Raw genomic sequence first — 18,397 nt, forward strand, 5'->3', positions numbered from 1 at the left:
TCCAACTACACACATTAAAAAAGGGCTCCCTATTGAAAAGGAACTCGAAATGCTGAGTGCAGACACAACGAAAAAAAAACACATTGAAAATCCAGGAAAAGAGCAAATCTTGAACCTTACTCTTCTCCCTTAAACTTCATTTTTGCGGGGAGGCAAGCCTTCCCACACCCTCCAAACTTATATACATCAACTCAGAGATCACCATACCTCAGAAAAAAAAGAGAATATTCCAGGAAATGGTCAACTCAGACTTAGCATACAAGTCCACTTTTTTGGATATTCATTCTCAGTGTTTTGCAACTTACTCTAGTGCATTCCTACATTTCAAATGATTACAAAAAGAAAAAAAAAGTTGAGAGAGAGAAAAGTATCAAATACAGATTGAATTTGACACAGTTTTGGTTCTATCATGTAGACAACTAAATAGAAGTCTTCTAAGAGGAACATGAAAAAAAAACACGTTGCAAAATCAGAATGAACAGCTTTGAGAGGAAAACTGCATTTACTACAAGGCTGGAGAACAAATCAGTACAAATCTAAACCTGGTGCAAGGACGGAAACAGAAATAAATCAAACAGCCATCACAGAATGTCTGGCAAGGACAAGAAAAGAAGATACATTGACTATTCAGGGGTAGGAAACATTTTAAGATGTAAAAAGAAGGTTAACAGGAACGTAAAACAGATATTTTTTGTTTAGAACCCCATTAAATGTGCAATTATTTTATTTTACATTTGTTGACCGGGCTAGTCTAACTCGATACATGTCCATTTTCAGTAGAGGCCCAGGGAGATGAGCTCCGTGGAAAACAAAAAATAACAAAAACATTTATATTTACAATGAACATTACAGGTTAACACAGAATTATCAAAGAGGTCTGAATATCTCACAGTGCAAAATGCAAGTACAATACAAAACAAAGGTAGAATACATACTATAACCTGGGGAGATAAGCTCCGAGGATAAAAAAAGAAAAAAACATTTATATTTACAATGAACATTACAGGTTAACACAGAAATTATCAAAGAGGACAGAATACTTCACAGTGCAAAAAGCAGGTACAATACAAATTACAGGTAGAATACAGAATATAACAAAAAAGGCAGCTTATTGTATAATTATATTAATAAAGAGTTGTCAAACTATAAGTAAGCACAGAGGATGAAAAAAGGTTAGGTATAGGAAATGGTTGTTGTGTCTTTTGGCTTATCCCGGTTAGGGGTCGCCACAGCGGAACTCCGGTCCGCTAGTGTTTGGTAATGGATTTTTACGTGCCGAGTTACCAGCCCTGACGCACAATCTTCAACAAAGGCACGCTCATTCATGCATGCCTCCACACAGTAAAGTGGTTAATATGGAAAGTAGAACTTGTTATTGAGAAGTAAAGGGTAGGCAAGTGTCTAGTTTGAAGAGAAAGATGATTAGTCAGGTTTAGTACAGGGGCATAACCAGTGTGTTCTCAGGAAAAGTTTGTCTGTTTTTGAAAAGTGATGTAGAGGAAACTGAGGAAAGTTCACTGGGGAGAAGGTTCCAGGATTTTCCAACAGTATTAGTGAAAAGAGAATCCCCAGCCCTGTTATTAGCTTTAGCGGTATTTACAAGAAGTTTATGTGATGAGCGCAAGGATTTCAGATTATTATAGGGGATGATGAGGGTAGATAATATAGGTGTACTGGAAGGTTGGTAAAGAATCTTATGGGCAATGGTTAGTTGGTGGAATTTAAGCAGATTCAGAAGTTCAAGTCATCCTAGCTGCTTAAGATTATAACAATGGTGGGTTCTAACTGGGTTGCCTGTAGCAAATCTGGCAATGTTATTGTAGGAGATTTCCATTTTGGTGAGGTTATTTTTAGACAGATTAGTATATATGGGTGAGGCATAGAGGAGTGTAGAGATTAGAGGAGTGTGAGCAATAGTTGTTCTGGCTGTTGGTGAAAGGAAGGGTTTGATCCTGTAGAGACAGCAGAGTTTTTTGTTAACAGTTTTTATAGTATTGTTGATATGGATGTCAAAGTTAAGATCGTTGTCTATGGTGATACCAAGTAGTTTGGTAGTTGGGTCTGGTAATTTAAGAGTACCATTAGTGGATGTAACTGAGAAATCTATTGGGGAGGACTTGCGAGTAGGATTAAAAGGAGGAGTTTAGTTTTTTGGGGGTTCAAGAGGAGGCAATGCTGTGTAAACCATTGTTCTACTGTATTAAATACCTTTTGGGTATGGGAGTGAAGTTTGGAAGTGGATGTGGCTGTGCATATAAGTGTGGAATCGTCCGCGTAGTGTATGCATGTAGCTTGGGGGATTGCTAGATGAAGGTCATTGATAAATATGGAGAAAAGAAGGTGTCCTAATATGGACCCTTGAAGGACGCCAAGTTTAACGGGCAGGTGGGTAGATAGAATGTTGTGCCAAAGCACCGCCTGTTGTCTGTTATCTAAGTAGGACTGGAACCATTTTGTAGTGAGTGCATCTAGTGACAAGGATTTTGAGGATATTTATAAGTATTTGGTGATTAACCATATCAAATGCCTTGGACAGATGGCAAGAGATAAAGCTGCAAGAAAAAAAATGCAACAAGGATCACTATTCAAGCGTACAGGAGTATCAAATTAGGTTGAACAAACGCTAACTTAATGCATCACAAACAAGAGAGAGAGAGACAAACATTTCTCCCAATGGTACATAAACATGCCAGATAAAGGATGTAATAAAAAAAAGTCTGTGTGTGTGTGTCTATATATATGGATAGACAGACACACACACATGTGCAAGTATATAATAATTTGTTGACGTGCTCCTGATCACATCACACAACAAATAAATCTCAAGGAAACATGCCTCAGCAAAACTCTAAACCAAGCTTGACCATGGGCCCTGCTTTGGGGTGGGGAGGCAGGAACAGTCATACTTTATATATGATACATTATGCATATGTGAACAGGTATATAGTAGTAGAGATATAACTACTCTAAAAAATTTCAGATAAAGGTACAATAAAGACATGTATATGGTGTAACGCACAAGATGTGAAGTTCAGCTGTACACCTGAAGCAGCATTAAAAATGTGTCTGCAGCCACTAAACAGCTACCATAATATGTATGCTACTAAAAATAAAATGTCACACAATGCACATGCAAAACAAACACACCCATACGACCTCAAAAAATCCCAGCACATCTGTAACAGCCTAGAAAGCTAAAACACAGACTGATTTCCCTTTCATTTCAATGTTTAAAAACAGTAACTTCACACATGGCAAAGAAATATATACACATACTCCTCAAACAACATTGCCCGCCTAAATTTTCCTCTTAGATGAAATTCATTCATATTAGAATGAAGAATAAAAATGTATCTGATCACAACTAGCTAACTGGAGAGTGACATTTCTGATGATAATGATCTGATTCTAACTATCAAAACTAGTCTACTGGAAAATGATATCAACTTTAAAACACACCTTATTATAGCTATTTAAACAAACTAAAATTAGATAAATAATTAACTAACTAATAAGAAATCCTAATATCCTCCCTACACTATTAAAATAAATGAAAATGGAGAACACCTACAAGCTCAATTCAGCAGAAACAATTACGGCAATGGGAGGCAACACTTTTATCTAAAAAAAAATGGTCTGGTTTAGGTGATATGTGAAACATATGGTAAACTTAGGGAACAAATTCTGTGACAACTGAGTCTTGAATAAGATTGCTTTAACCTATAGCTTATTTTACGTATCAAACACAAATCCCTATTGAAATGTCGGCACTCGAAATGCTAAGTGCTGAAAAGCCAAAAAAAAAGACTGAAAACCCAGAGTAGAGCAAATCCCGAAAATTGCTCTTCTCCTTAAAACTTCTTTTTGTGTCCCCCTGCACCCCCCACGGAACTCATACATACCCACTCTGAGATCGCCAAACCCCAGACAAAAGGAAACATTCCGAGAAATGGCATTTTGGGCTTGGTATATAACAAGTCCGTTCTGTCAGACATTCAGTCTCTGCATTTTGGGACTCACTACAGGGGGTCCTGACATTTCAAATGGTTACTATCAAATCCACATTTCACCGATGTATTCCAATTATCTACGCAGACATATAAATCAGTTAATCATGGTGGGATTTATACAGATTTTAACAGAAGTGCTAATATATAATTGCACCAGAATGCAGGTTAAGCCGTGCGAGGTGGACACCAGCAGAAGAGTGAAAAACAAGACCTGGATTTACAGCAGAAATGAATATTGTAAGAGAAAACTATTTGAAATGCTGTTGGCTAATAGGCAGCTAAACAAGGGAACTAAGCTATTGCCAGATAAGATTAAATGAGTATTTCTCATAGCAATATTAATGTGTCTCAAAATAACTAGCAAGGCCAAAAGGTAAAGAAAAACAAGTATCATAAGGATTACGGAGAGACATGAGTAAAATGGTGAAAAGTTACTACAGACTAAAGAGGGAAAGACAAAACATAAACGAGAATCATAGGGAAACTGTGAAGATGTTATCTTACCTAGCAAGGACACAGCACAACATGTAGAGCGGGAAACCTTAAAATACAAGGACATATGAGGTAAGAACTACCATTTAACGATGTTAAAGATAATGTAGCCTTGCCACCAACAGTTAATGGACCCCTTTTTAATAATATACAATCAATCAATACAGCCACTTCAAACATGACTGCATAAAACTATTTGCAATTCCCACTCTTATTTTTACAACATCGTGGATCCTGTAATTGTTGGAAAATTTTGATGAAAACTACAACTTGGTTTTCAACTGATGGTTTTGCACTGCTGCAACTTGCCAATTTCCAAAGGACATGCTGCCCTGAACTTCACTCCAAGTTTAAATGGCAATCTCTGTCTACTGTTTCTAGATACATTTCTAGATACGCTTATGATACTTTTAGGATAAGACTCTCCCACAAAAATAACTCGCTCATGTTCCACACAGCTGAGATTGGCCTTTCATTATTCTTCCTATGGTCTGCTAGAATAAAGCACTGGTAAATTACAGAAATAAAGACCTCACTCTACTGCCTGGATTCTGCTTCTGCTAAGAAAAAAGGGAAAGAAATTAACCATTTTATGGACAATTCTGAAACTACTTTAGAATCAAATCAAGACCGTTTCTAATGGACTCCTTAAGAACAATGGTTCCTCACAAACAAAGACCTATATCTCATAAATCTTCTGAGCAAAGGTGACAGCCAGCAAAAACAGCATCTTCCCAGGGCTGAACTTCAGAGCCACTGAAATCACCCTCTTCAAACAAAGGTAGGGCAAAGCCTATCAGACATGAAAATTCACATCTCAAGGAGAAGACAGATTCTTCAGAGGTGGGTTAAATTATCTGGAACATGATGTGCAGAGTAGACATTCTATTGCATAGTAGATTTGGCTATATTAATTCCAAGCTGGTCCCCAAGTGTTAGCCCAGCTACCTTTGTAAGGCAGAATTTATAAAGAAACGTCTCACCTTCTACATCATGAATGTTAGTTTTACTCCTTTTGTTGTTTCTTTGGATTTCTTGTTGAAGTTGCTGAATCATTTTATGGTGTTTCATTTACAACAAAGAAGAAAAAAAATCGAACAGACGGCGGTGGTGGTTGGAGAGAGTGCTAAGTACTGTCTGCAAAGGGCCTTCTCATCTGATACAGTACATTCTAAAACAATGAGTGAAAAGGTCACACAGGAAAATCAACTGGTTAAAAAACACAAAGAAAAATCTAGCAAAGCTAGATTTTCCACTGTGTGATACCTTAAACCTCTTGTATCAGAGGCAACATGGGACATATACAAATTACCCCTTGAGGATATCATGTGTTTTAGCTAAATGGCAATTCTGAATGTCCATGACTTTCTTTTACTTTAACATCTATTTATGGACAATTTCAGGCCAATAAAGTCAAACCCCTCTAGCTGTGAACATATATGTTTCTGCCTTCTTATAGCATCATCAGCACAGAAGAGTTTGGCCAATTGTAAGGCAACATACAACTGCAACAATTTCCTAAAGCAAAAAGAAAAAAATGAAAAAAGGACAAGATTAACAAAATAATTTTAAAAATGACCCAAAAATGACAACTGCAGTTGCCAGGAAATCACTAACAGAATGGAACACTTTGGTAAACACTGACAAACTTCTACTAGGCTTTTTGGTGGTTAGATATTGTTACTTCCTTAACACATAGTATTCAAGCTTAAGACTACAAGATACCTGTAACTGAAAACATTCCTGGAAAGGTTGAGTGTTCGGAGATTCTGGATGCAGCCCCGGCAAAGTGCGCCACATACCTGCAATAAAAAAAAGATGCCATGCAAGTCAGATGTAATACTGTTAAGCGTTAAAATCTGAGATCATTCTGAATGCACGTAATCTTTCAATATGCTTTACGAGTTCATAGTAGGCTCCCAGTCTGCAGACTATTACAAGTCTAGCCAATAACCAGAGAGCAAAATCAAACCTTGTGTCCCAACTAACATCCAGACCAAAACGTAAAAGGGTCACACAGACAAACCAATTAGTAAAAATTGCAAGAAAAATCTAGCCAAGCTAGAGTTTTCACTGTGTGATAACTTAAACCTCCAGTAATAGAGGACCATGGGATACATCCAAATAGTCACTGGGATATTTTGCAGACACCTTAATGGTTACCGACATCAGCTGGGTTTAAAGACCCTGTGTTTCTAAAGTATAGCCAAACAGTCCACTTATGCTGTGCTGACAAGGTCATAAGAAGGCAGAAATATGCATATCCACAGCTCATGGGGTTTGGCTTTACAAGCCTGAATGTATCCATAAAGATGTAAAAAGTCATGGATATTCAGTAGCCATACAAGCCATATACCTTAAGGGGTCATTTGCATATATCCCATGGGCCTCTACTACAGGAGGTTTTAGGTATCACACAGTGAAAACTCTAGATTGGCTAGGTTTTTCTTGTAGTTTTTATTATTTTACACAAGATCCACACACATGCATTGCGCAATAAGAAATACAGACAGCTTGGGGGATTTGAGCCATGATTTGCAAGGAAAAAAAACATAATATTAAAATGAAATGGATACCACTTGGGGTAATTTTAATCATGACATTATTTTTCAGATGCAAGTTCTGTTCCTAATGGGTTATCTTTCCCTCTAACCAGCAAAGCGAGCACTGCTTTTGGGTGTTTCCAAGTTAACATTAAGGGAAGACTACTGAGGATGCTATCAGACTGAGCCAGCTGTAGGTGAAGCTGTGGGAGCCCACATACTACTGTTAATTATGAACAACTAACTTTTTAAGATAGCTGCTCTAGCTCAGGAAGCACTAATCTGGTAAGGAGGTGTACTTATAGGAAATGCTAACTTTCAGATAGAGTTAGTGCTTTCACTCCTGTTCTCTGAGGTGGTTTCAGAAGTTCCATGACATATGTTCCTTTATGTGTATTTTTCTGTTTTGTGGTTAGTTCTTTCACTCTTGTAGGTAAGTTGCAGCTGCATCCTGTTTTATATTTTCTGTAGTGTAATTATGACTTAAATGCTACTGTAAACATATCCATCCATCCATAACACTTGTTTCACCTTTTTGCTGTTGGAATCAGGGTGTCACTTCAGTGACAATCATTTACAGTAATGTTCACAAGGCCGGGTGACACAACAGTACTGTCCCTTTGACCTGCTCAGTAATGTAATTTTTGAATACATTTCCTTTCAGTCTATTGTTGTGGTAGGTCCTGCTGGTAAGGTTTGTATAAGAAAGGGCACAACAATAAAATAAGACATCCTTATACTGGCCATAGAGAAACAGATTATGCTGAAGGAGGACAGACACAACAAAACAAAAATGAAGGGTCACTTCATCAGCATTCAAGATGAAATAAGTGTCAGTTCACCAACACATAGCATGCAGAAAACACAAAGTGGTGTTCTCTACTAATAACAGATCACTTCTAGACCTGATATTCAGAACAGTGGTGAGGTGAGAACTTAAGATTTACAGTCATCTTCATGGGTACAGCTCAGTCACATTTTAATCACTTCAGCCATGGGCATCTAAGATGGTTTTACCTTGACATATTCTAAATACGTAAGCTCTCACCAAGCAGCTTATATACAAACATATTATTTATTCTTCCTTTTCTCTTCTTTATTAAAATGTTACCACAAAGGTACACACATCTATACGAGATACTACTGCAACAGGAGATATGAAAGACCTTGTTTCTGTCTCCCTGTAATGTATTACTTTTGGGTAACTGTCCCTTTGGAGGAATAGTGCAGTATAACACAATTCCTTAGGAATAAGCGACTGCTCTTTGCAAGGTCAGTGGGCTGTTACTCAATGTCCATGAAAAGTGACTGGTGACCCAGAATGTAAGGGGGCAACAACTTTTCTTGTAGCGACGATTACTCTATATGTGTATGTGTTTAGTTAGAAGCAGCGACCATAGCTGCAGTAATGAATGTATAACAAAGTATTTCTGTGTTAGTGTTAAGCACACATCTAACCCTGCATACAGTATATAAAGTTTATTTTTTCTGACTATACACAAAGGGAATGCTATCTTTCAGAGAGAAGTTTCAATTTTATTTGCACATTGTAACTTAACATACGCAAAATATTTTTTCCTTTTGTGTGCTTTTTTCCCCCCAAAAAGGCCCATGGTAAGAGCACAGCCTAGTCAAAAAATGTAAAATGTATAGAACACAAATGCAACTGGTTAAAACAAGGAATATCTTACCGTGTCTACCGAGCAGTCTGTATTTGACAAATCCAGGTGAATAATGGCATTTGGCTGTGATAAAAAGTTATATAAAGCCTGTAAAAAAGCAAAACAAAGTCCATTAAAACAATGCTAATTAAAATAAATCTATTTAAAATAAATAATTTTCCTAAAAACATTTTATTTCTACATGACGCTAAACACTTGTTCATAATATAACTTTTACAACTGTGTGCTACTTTCCTATGCCAAGTAAGAAAATATAAAATGGAAATATATACAAAAGGAACATCTGATATGAACATAAGCAAACATGTTACAAGTGTTGATAACACCATCTTAACTTATTCACCTGCATTTTTTTCTTTACAACACTACCATCACAAACTGCCTGCTTTCTGGGAACATTCATATGTTCATCATTATGATCACTGCTGAGTAGCCTAAGCTATATGGGTTACATCATATATAGGATACAGCAGTTGGTCAGCTTCAAAGCTTCAGGGCACTTTTTCCATACACCAAAACAGTTAGCCAGCTTGAGCTGAGCTGACTAAAATCTGATTTGGGCGCCAAGTCCTTAAGAGCTTTCCTGTCACCCAGAAGAGTATTCCCCTGTGGACTTTCAAGGATTAAAGGTCAGCACATGCAGTTCCATTGCTGAGCAGAAGTTCCTTTCAGGGAAGACCATTCCACTTTACTTGTTTCTCACATTGTGTGTAGTCTTTCAGAAAAAAAAGTACTTTTAAGTTGGGCAAAGATGTTTTTGTTGACTGTTTTGTGAGATTAATGTACTTTTAAAAGGGAATACACACTTTTCTGGTTAAAAGTTATTTAAAACTACTTTTTGTGGAGAAACTGGCATTTTACTTTTTTATTGGCGGAGGATAAGGTGTTTTTTATTGAACTTTTTTTCTGGAAAAAAAGTTACTTTTTGCTACCTTCCTGTTTTACTTACTACTGTTGCTAAGCTTCCCCAGGAATCAAGTGCCAACTTCAGCTTGACTATGGAAAAGGGTACCGGGTTCCTCTGTTGGACCTTCTACCATCCAAAAAATGAAGCAGACTGTTTAGCAGCATTTGCCATTTCAGCTGGCTGGTAATTTGAATCAGCCATAAGTGGATGACTCTGCTGTGGCCAAAGCTGTTTCCTTAGAAGACCACTTATCTGTTTCTTATGATCCCTTGGTGTAGTACCTTACAGCCACTATGGAACAGGCATTAGAAAGTCCTCTGCAGGTGTTAGTTTACCCTTAGCTGACAAGGGAGAGAAACCCTGGTTAGCCCTGGGATAAGAGCCAGAAAAAGTGCCTTTGCTTAATCACAATGTTGTACCCATCCCTGGGGAAAATTGTTCCTGGCAATACAGGGTCAGTTTCTTCAGACATTCCTGTTAAAAATACAGAAAACTAAACATTTGACTTCCTGTAGGAGTTACTCTGGAGAAGTGTAATTTCTTAAGTTTGGTACAGGCTCTTGTTTACAGTGTTAACCTCTCTTGTAAAGCTGTTTCTGGTACAAGGGAAAAAAAGGAATGATTTCCTTACTGAAGGGGTTGTTCAAAAGACAATGTGTAGGGACAGACAGTTTTTTCTCCTTAAATTCCTGATTCAGATTCTGAGGATTATATGGCATCTTATTTTTGTGCAAGTATTTTTCTTTCTCTGGGACTATTTCCAGGATGAATCAATGTTTTCAGTGAGAAACTAGGATCCGCAATCCCTCAGAAAATATGATTGATTACAGCTGGAATTTTCAAAACATTCAACTAACCCTCCAGTTTTGTCTGCTTTGGAGGATATTTTTGTCAAAGTTTGCAGTTTCCCTGACAGTCAGTCTGTTACCCTTAAAAAACATATAGCTTCTACAAAGTTGCTCAGTCTTTCAAATATTTATAGAACACTCCCTAACCTGACCCAGCTGTGAATTGTTTTAGTGAATCCAGCTGTTGCTAAACACTTTGTTAATTCTAATCCCCCTCATTCTGACAAAGACTGGAAGGCTTCTGACAAGTTTGGGAAAAAAGTGTATGCTTCTGCAACTTTCATTTTTAGAATTCTAAACGGTCAGACTCGTGACTTCCTGGTTAATTGTGAAAGTATGAAGAATGTTTTGGCATCAGTTTCCTCCTATAGAAAAACCTGCTTTGTGCAATTTAGTTTCTTCTGTTTCACAAGTCACTACTCACTCACTACTTATGATTCACATTGCCTAAAATGTGTTTATAATTCTGTGGAAAATATCTCCAGCTGCTGATGGAAAGGTTTTGAGGAGGTTTACCTGGCTGCATTCTCAGAACCTCCCAGATGCTGTCAAAAATGTCATTTTGAATTCTATATTAAAGTCACTGAGCAGAGCCAACAGAGCTTTGTAAATCCAAAATTTAAAACTTTTATTGCACACAGAAAACAGGAACAAGTAGAACAAGCGCTTTTGCTCGGATATTCCGAGCTTTATCAAGTTAACATCTCAATGTGTAGCAACTGCTTAAATAGTTGCACTAATAAATTGATCAGTCAATTAAATAATCAATTAAATACATTTGAATCAATTAAGATCTTCCATAAACTCTTGTAGTTCTGACCAGTCAAAATGACTAATACTGCTTGTTTTTTAAAAATTCATGGTCGTAATACATTAAAAATGGACATGTCCAGAATATAAAATGCAGCTCCTAGCATTCATCAAGTGCAATATAACCGATACAACACAATAAATTAAGATTATTAAATATTAAATGTTAAAAAACGCTTTTATAATGTTCTAAACTATTGTGTGTAATGCCTACAGCTTTGTAACATAAAAATATACTAAAAACCAATATTGAACTGTGTACTATAGGGGCAGTTAATGAAAAAGGAGAAGGAGAGAAAGGATTGGCTGTTTATAAAAAGTGTGTGTGTAATTTACCAGTATGATTTAAACATCTCATAATCTTGCTCTTCTGAGTTTTAAAACAGGTTTAATACTAATTGTGTCATTCAGTCCGGGCCAATTTCCAGCATCCAGCCTCAATTGCCACACTAACTCCCTATATTCAAGGGTAGATTCCCAGTCACCACCTCTCACGTCATGGTTCACTTGTTCAAGAATCATGAATTTGAAATTACAGTTGGGACATGAAAGGGAATGTCTAAATAAGGCATTTGATTCCTTGTTTTTGGATATTTCGTAAAAATGCTCATACATTCTTTTTCTCATTTCCCTTTCCGTTTTGCCTACATAAAAACTTGTACAAAACGTGCAAAAAACCAAATAAATCACCCCTTTTGAATTACAGGAGAAATGTGAGAAAGACTTAATTTTCATTTTTCTGGATGGGAGATATATACCCACATCATCCAGAATTGCGTGGCACTGGTTACAGGCCCCACATTTGTAGGTGCCTGGCTTCTTTTCTACTTCTTTTCTTCCTTTTCTAACTTTCTTTTCGAACATCTCTTTAAAATTAATACCCCTCTTCTTGATAAATCTGGGTTTAGCCGGTAAAACATCCTTAAAATCCTCATGTGACGTAAGGATTGGCCAAAATTTATGAATAATCCTTTCTATTTCATGCGCACTGTCACAATATGTGTAAATAAACTTGGGACCAATAAAATCATTTCCAGATTTGGGTAAGGCAATATTGTGTGTGTGGCCCTTGCCCAACAATGGGAAGTGTACTGAATCTCTTTGGTCATGCACTTCCTTAAGTAATACTTCAAATAGATCAAGTGGATAACCCCTTTCCAAGAACATTTCTTTTAATGTTTGAACTTCATTAAAAAAGTCAGCCTCAGTGCTACACATTCTAGATGCCCTGATTAGTTGTCCCTTAAGAATACCCTTTTTCTGTGAAAAGGGATGGGCACTCTGAAAGTGTAAAAAAGAATTTGAAAATGAAGGTTTCCTGTAAATCTTTGATTGAAATGTGTTGTTATCATTGTCCTTGTAAAGGTTAACATCAAGATAATGAAGTTCATGTGTTCCTATTGTGTGTGTGAAACGCAAAAAGTTGGTCGTATTGTTAATATGAGCAAGAAATTCTAAAAGCTGATTGTGCGTCCCATCCCACAAAATGCATATGTCATGGCAGTAAGAGACTATACCTCCTTTCAAGTATTTCCTCCTCATCCACAGGTCAAACTCTTTTCTTCCCTCCTGTCTTAAAAAGTATGGTTGTGTAAGTAAACTTACCATAGCAGCAGATGTTCAAATGATTGTTGCTGCAGTAAATTTAGCTATATGGGTTACATCCTGCCAAGTATATAACAGCCGGCGAGCTTCCAAACCTTCAGGGCATCCTCCACATTCCCAAACTGTTAGGCAGCTTAAGCTAAGCTTGCTAAAAGACAAGTTTGAGTGCAAAGCCCTTCAGAACTTTCCTGGCAATAGAGACAATGTTAGGCATAGCAAAAAAAAAAACAAAAAAAAAACCATAACCACACAATAGAATAAACAACACATAAAAAAAATAAAAGGAGTGGGCCGGTTACTGCAGCAGTGATCATTCGAACATGTATTCTTAGGGTAAGTTTACTTAAACAACCGTACTATGTTCATCATATTGATCACTGCTGCAGCAGCTTTAGCTATAAAGGTAGAGTAACCTAGATAACTATGTTTGGCATGTGGAAGAAAAGACCAGGAGCCCCTGGAGAATGGTTGTTGCAAAGCCAGATCCTGACCTAAAGGAGGAATCAAGTTTATAGGGCTTTGTAAAAGTATGTCCAGAGCATGAAGTAGCAGCTTCTAGAATACTTATAGAATCCAACCATTTCCAAAAGGCCACAAATGAAGCCAAGGCCCTGGTACAGTGGGCCTTGACCCTGAAAGGAAAAAAATTGTTGTGGTGAGTATAACAGAAGGTAACACCCTCAGACAACCATTTGTAAACAGTCAGTATTGACAAAGGTTGTCCTATATACTTACCTTCACAAGAAAAGAAAAGATCCAAAGATTTGAAAAATTTTGTTCTGTCAAAATAGTACTGAAGATGTCAGTGGGCTTCCAATGTATGGTGCATCCTTTCTCACTCACTTTTAAGATCAGTAAAAAAAAAAACAGGAGAAAGAATAGTTTGGCTTAAAGTAAACTTGGTTACCACTTCAGGCATAAAAGACAGATTAGTTCATAAATAACCCCTGTCTCCATGGAAAATGAAATAGGGCTGACTCACCATAAGAGTTTGCAACTCAGATACTCTTTTTCAGAGGTCAGAGCAATCAGTAAAACTGTTTTCCACTCTAAGAACCTCAAGACAGCCACATCAGCTGGTTCAAATAGAGCAAGTGTTAGCTTCCCTAACACAAAATAAAATCCCAAGAATGATCACTGGTTTTCTTGAAGACCTCTTAATTACAACTACTTTAAAAAAATATTTGACATGAAAAAGGCTTGAAAGAGGAGGCTCCATGGGCAGACATGCTAAAATGGCCAATAAATGAACCTTGACGGGGGAGTAAAAAAAGGCCATTGGAAAGTAACTCGCATAGGTACTGTAAAACCAATTAACAACTAGCCCTGAATGGGCGCTGGTTATGCCATTGTTGGCACCACCTAGAAAATCTTTTCCATTTGTTAATATATGATTTTCTAATAGCAGGCTTTCTCGTCTCCATTCATACCTGCTGCAAATCTTTACTAAATATGTGCTTAAAGCATCCAGGCAGTCATATGAAATTGTCTGGCCTTGGGAAGTATCAAACACCTCTGATTTTTTGTGAGTAGATCCATTATGTGAGGAAACTTGGGGTAATTGCACCTGGCCCATTTCCAAAAGAAGGGAGAACCACTGCTGTCTGGGCTAGAAAGGGAGTTAACACAATGATCTCGGGAGAGTCCTTCTGAATCTTCAGATGTACTATGGTTATCAGTGGAAAGGATGGAAAAGCATACAGAACATTCCTTTCAAAGAAAAAGAAAAAGCACCTGTCTTCCAGGCCTTCTCGTATGCAGTCCTGGACCAAAATCCTGCAGGCTGATTATTTAGATAGGAGGCAACAGGGGTCTACTAGAAGAACTACCAACAAATGCATCAAATCTTGGAAGACCCCCAAATCTAGTTTGCACACATGACGGTCTGACTTGTCCTGCTCAACTGGTCTACCACACAATATCACTCTGATGAAACAAAGGATACCTGCAGAGTGAGAATGTGCTGTGACGTTATATCTCAAACTAACACAGCACGTCTGCAAAGGGGGTAACGACCTGGACCCCCCCCCCAACTTGTAGATGTACCAAATGACTGTTGTGTTGTCTGAAACAACTTAAAGATATCCTGGAAACTAAAGCCAATTCCGAGTTTTCAGTGCCTTGATTAGGGCCAGCATCAGTATTGTATTCATATACTTGCATCTGTCCTGTGTTCCACACACCTTGCACTATTATCCCTCCTGAAACTGCAACACAAGCAAAGCCTGAGGTGCCTGAGATGACTGACTGCTTCGGAACAGGGAGGGATAAGAAAAGACCAGAATTTATTGATACTGATGTCTCCACCAAGTAGTTTTTCCAATGATAAACCCCAGCACTGGGATTTGAAAAGACAAAGGATGATGATGATGGGACCACAGAGACTTCAGATACAATTGTAATTTTCTCATTGTGGAGTCTTGTCAGAGTTACAATGAGAAACATAGATTCTTTGAAACCTAAAATCCTGAGGTTTTCCCTTGCAATGTTTGAAATGTGAGTGGAAAACCTTAGAAATAGATTCAGATATAGATCTACTTTTCCTTGTGGAGAAAAAACTCCTTTGAACTGAGGTGTCCAGCTGACACATCAGAAGCACAATCATGTGTGAATGAGTCAAAAAGGCTTTTGAATATCTCTTTGAATCCTAGCTTGTTAAAGAGATGTCTCATCCAAGTGACAGATTCCTGACACTTTGAAAAAAACTTTACAAAGATGAACAAGTTATTGAAGTATGAAAAAAAGAAAATGGATACCCTGGATACTCTGCAGCTAGCCACTTTGTGAACACTATTAGTGCAGTGGATGAAATGATACAGACACAGAAATGGCTAAAGTCTAGATGAAAAGTAACGAGATAATAGGTATCTTGTAAATGTAGTGTTACCAGGAAACCTGAATGGGGAAGAAGTAACAGCGTGTGAAGTGACAATTTAGAATTGGGCACTATCACAAACAGGTCTAAGAAGAAAGATCTAGAACTTGCCTCCAAGCATCTTCTTTATTTGGTGCTAAAAACATCCTTGAACAAAAAACTTTCCCAACTTGGGAAGGAGGAGGAATTGGTTCTATCACCCTCTGGGGCAGCATGTAATGAAGGGCAGATGGAAATAAGAGTCTGGTCTGGAGAATGAGGAATGGAATATCCTCTCACTGCCATCTATAATATTGATGAAGAACCTTCAGTCAGAACTTATTTGTCTGAAACTACATGTTGCAAAAAAAAAAACTGTGGAGATTCAGACTTCTGGAAGGGAGAAGGGACTGCCAGGGAAGGAGGAGGAAACAAATTAACTTAAACAGTCAAATTGACTAGTTGGACTGTCTTTGGATTTAGATGTTATCAAATTCTTTTTGGAAAACACTTGCCATTATGCCAAAATTGGATGAGGTAGTAGAAAATCCCTAAGCAAACTTGAAAAAGGAGGGCAGAAAAATCTTAGAGATTCCCTGATTTAACCTACCCTTTTCATCACACTTGTGATAATTTCTGCAGTAAAGGAACCAAAAAGTGAATCTGTAACAAATAGAAAAAAAAAATCTTATTATTAACATCATCTTGGGAGGTTCTGATAATGGGTTCCCTTATTAGATGAACAAAAGCTTAAAATATAGAGTACGATATGCTCGACAGGTTTTAAGCGAACGTTCATCTAAGTGAAACCTAAGTATGTCAAAACATGGAGTTTTGAAAAGTTATATTTGGCCAGCCATCAGGAAGCTAAAGGCTGACGTCAGAACGTTCACCTTGTCTAGCCGTTCTTACAGTCCTCCACTGTGGTGCAGTTTCGTTGTCCACCCTGTGTAATGTTATGACAGTCATCCACTGTGGTGCGACCTCAGAGTTGGCATATTTAAGTAGGGGTGGTGTGGGAGGCACAGCTCTCCACATTGGGGGATGTGGGGGGCAAAGCCCCCCACTTTATTTTATTTGTTGATTTGTTTTTATTTTTTTTTTGGGGGGGGGTTAATGGTGTACAGTACATTTTAGCCTTCAGCAGTTGGCTTCCTGAAGGCTGGCCAACTATAACTTTTCGAAACTCCTAGTTTTGACATTATGGGGTTTCGCTTAGATGAACTTTTGCTTAAAAGCTGTCGAGCATGTTGTACTCGACATTTTAAGCATTCATCTAATATAGACCCCTGATAATGAGGCCAGGCAAAACTCTTCAAAACAGTACCAGACGCCAAAGCCTTGGAAGAATCAACTGAGTGAAATACATACTCTAAACGGAGCTACTTCTAAAGCTCAAAGTTTCAAAACTTCGAACTTCAAACGGCTGAGACCAAAAGATAGAAGTTTTGAAACCTCGAAAATGAAATAAAAATAAATAAATAAATAAATTTTTAAAATGTTACATTTTTGCAGTGGGTTAAGCCCACCTGCACCCCCTATACCCCCTGCTAAATAAATAAGATTCCAAGACTGTACTACAGTGAGGAAAATGGTAAATATCTTGTTCCCCACTGTACAGCAATCTTCATTCAAAACATTCAAAGTTTCAAAACTTCAATCTTATGGTCTTGGTTGTTTGAAGGTTTGAAAATTCAAGCATCTGAAGGGAATCCCTCTAAACACAGAGTAGTGACTTATACAACAGAAGAAACTAAATAATTTAAAGTAGATTTTTCCTCACAAGAACAAACTGCAGACAATACAGCTGTGTAAGATCTTACTTCTCACTGTTGCAGTATTCTTCATTCTTGGTATATCCTGCCAAGGATAAATGAATGCCTGGCAGGTATACCAAAGCCTTTATACCTTCGAGGCACTACATGTTAAACATATGTCCTACATGCAGTACATTAGTTGTATACATGATATACAAGCACCAATCCACAGAACTGAAGTGCCCCAGGAGAGCCAGAGCAACCCCAGAGGAAAGTAACATGTACAGCCAGGAAGGCAAGAAGGAGAAAAAGATTTAAGAAAGACCCCCTCTGACAGAAAGAAAGTAACAGTGGGTAGGAGGGAGGGAGAGAATACTGAAACAATGAGAAGTAGGACATCTACTGTTATGGTAAGATCTTACAGAACTGTACTATGCCTTCTTTATTAATACTACAGCATTCGTCACTGACGGGAGACTACAATGGCTACTGGAAAGTATGGGAGGAGGAAGTAACAGAAGAGCTCTCCAAAAAATCCAAGAAAGATGGCCCCTGCAAAACACACCATGGCCCTAAAATGACATCCAACTTGCAATGTTTGGTGACAGTATGAACAGAAGACCAAGTAGCAGAGATGGACCTAGTATCCAGACCCTTGAAAAAAGCACCAGAAGGGGCCACTGCCCTAGCAGAAATGAGCATTAACAGAAGAAGAAAGCTGCTTGCCATGAAAATACCAAAAAGTAATGGGCCTTAAAAATCCAGGAAAATATGGTTTACTTAGATACCACCAAATCCAATTTCCTGGCCTAAAGGGAAATAAAAAAAACTGCTCATATTTCCTGATATGTTTTGTCTTGCCTAGGTAATATCAGAACTGTCTATGTAA

General features: G+C 37.7%; 1 protein-coding gene across 5 annotated transcripts in view; it reads right to left on the reverse strand.

The window, feature by feature from the left end:
• Nucleotides 1–18,397, reverse strand: part of CARMIL1 (capping protein regulator and myosin 1 linker 1) — a 4,434,936-nt gene that overhangs the window by 1,644,045 nt on the left and 2,772,494 nt on the right. For all 5 annotated transcript variants that reach the window (XM_044067077.1, XM_044067074.1, XM_044067073.1 and 2 more), the window contains exons 14-15: nt 8,737–8,814; nt 6,228–6,304 (exon numbers count right to left, since the gene is read on the reverse strand). In XM_044067077.1, coding sequence (XP_043923012.1) covers nt 6,228–6,304; nt 8,737–8,814 — 155 coding nt within the window. The remainder of the gene's footprint in view (nt 1–6,227; nt 6,305–8,736; nt 8,815–18,397) is intronic.

The sequence above is a fragment of the Protopterus annectens genome, chromosome 3.part1, assembly GCF_019279795.1.
Source record: "Protopterus annectens isolate FY-2018-M chromosome 3.part1, PAN1.0, whole genome shotgun sequence".
NCBI classification, from domain to species: Eukaryota; Metazoa; Chordata; order Ceratodontiformes; family Protopteridae; genus Protopterus; species Protopterus annectens.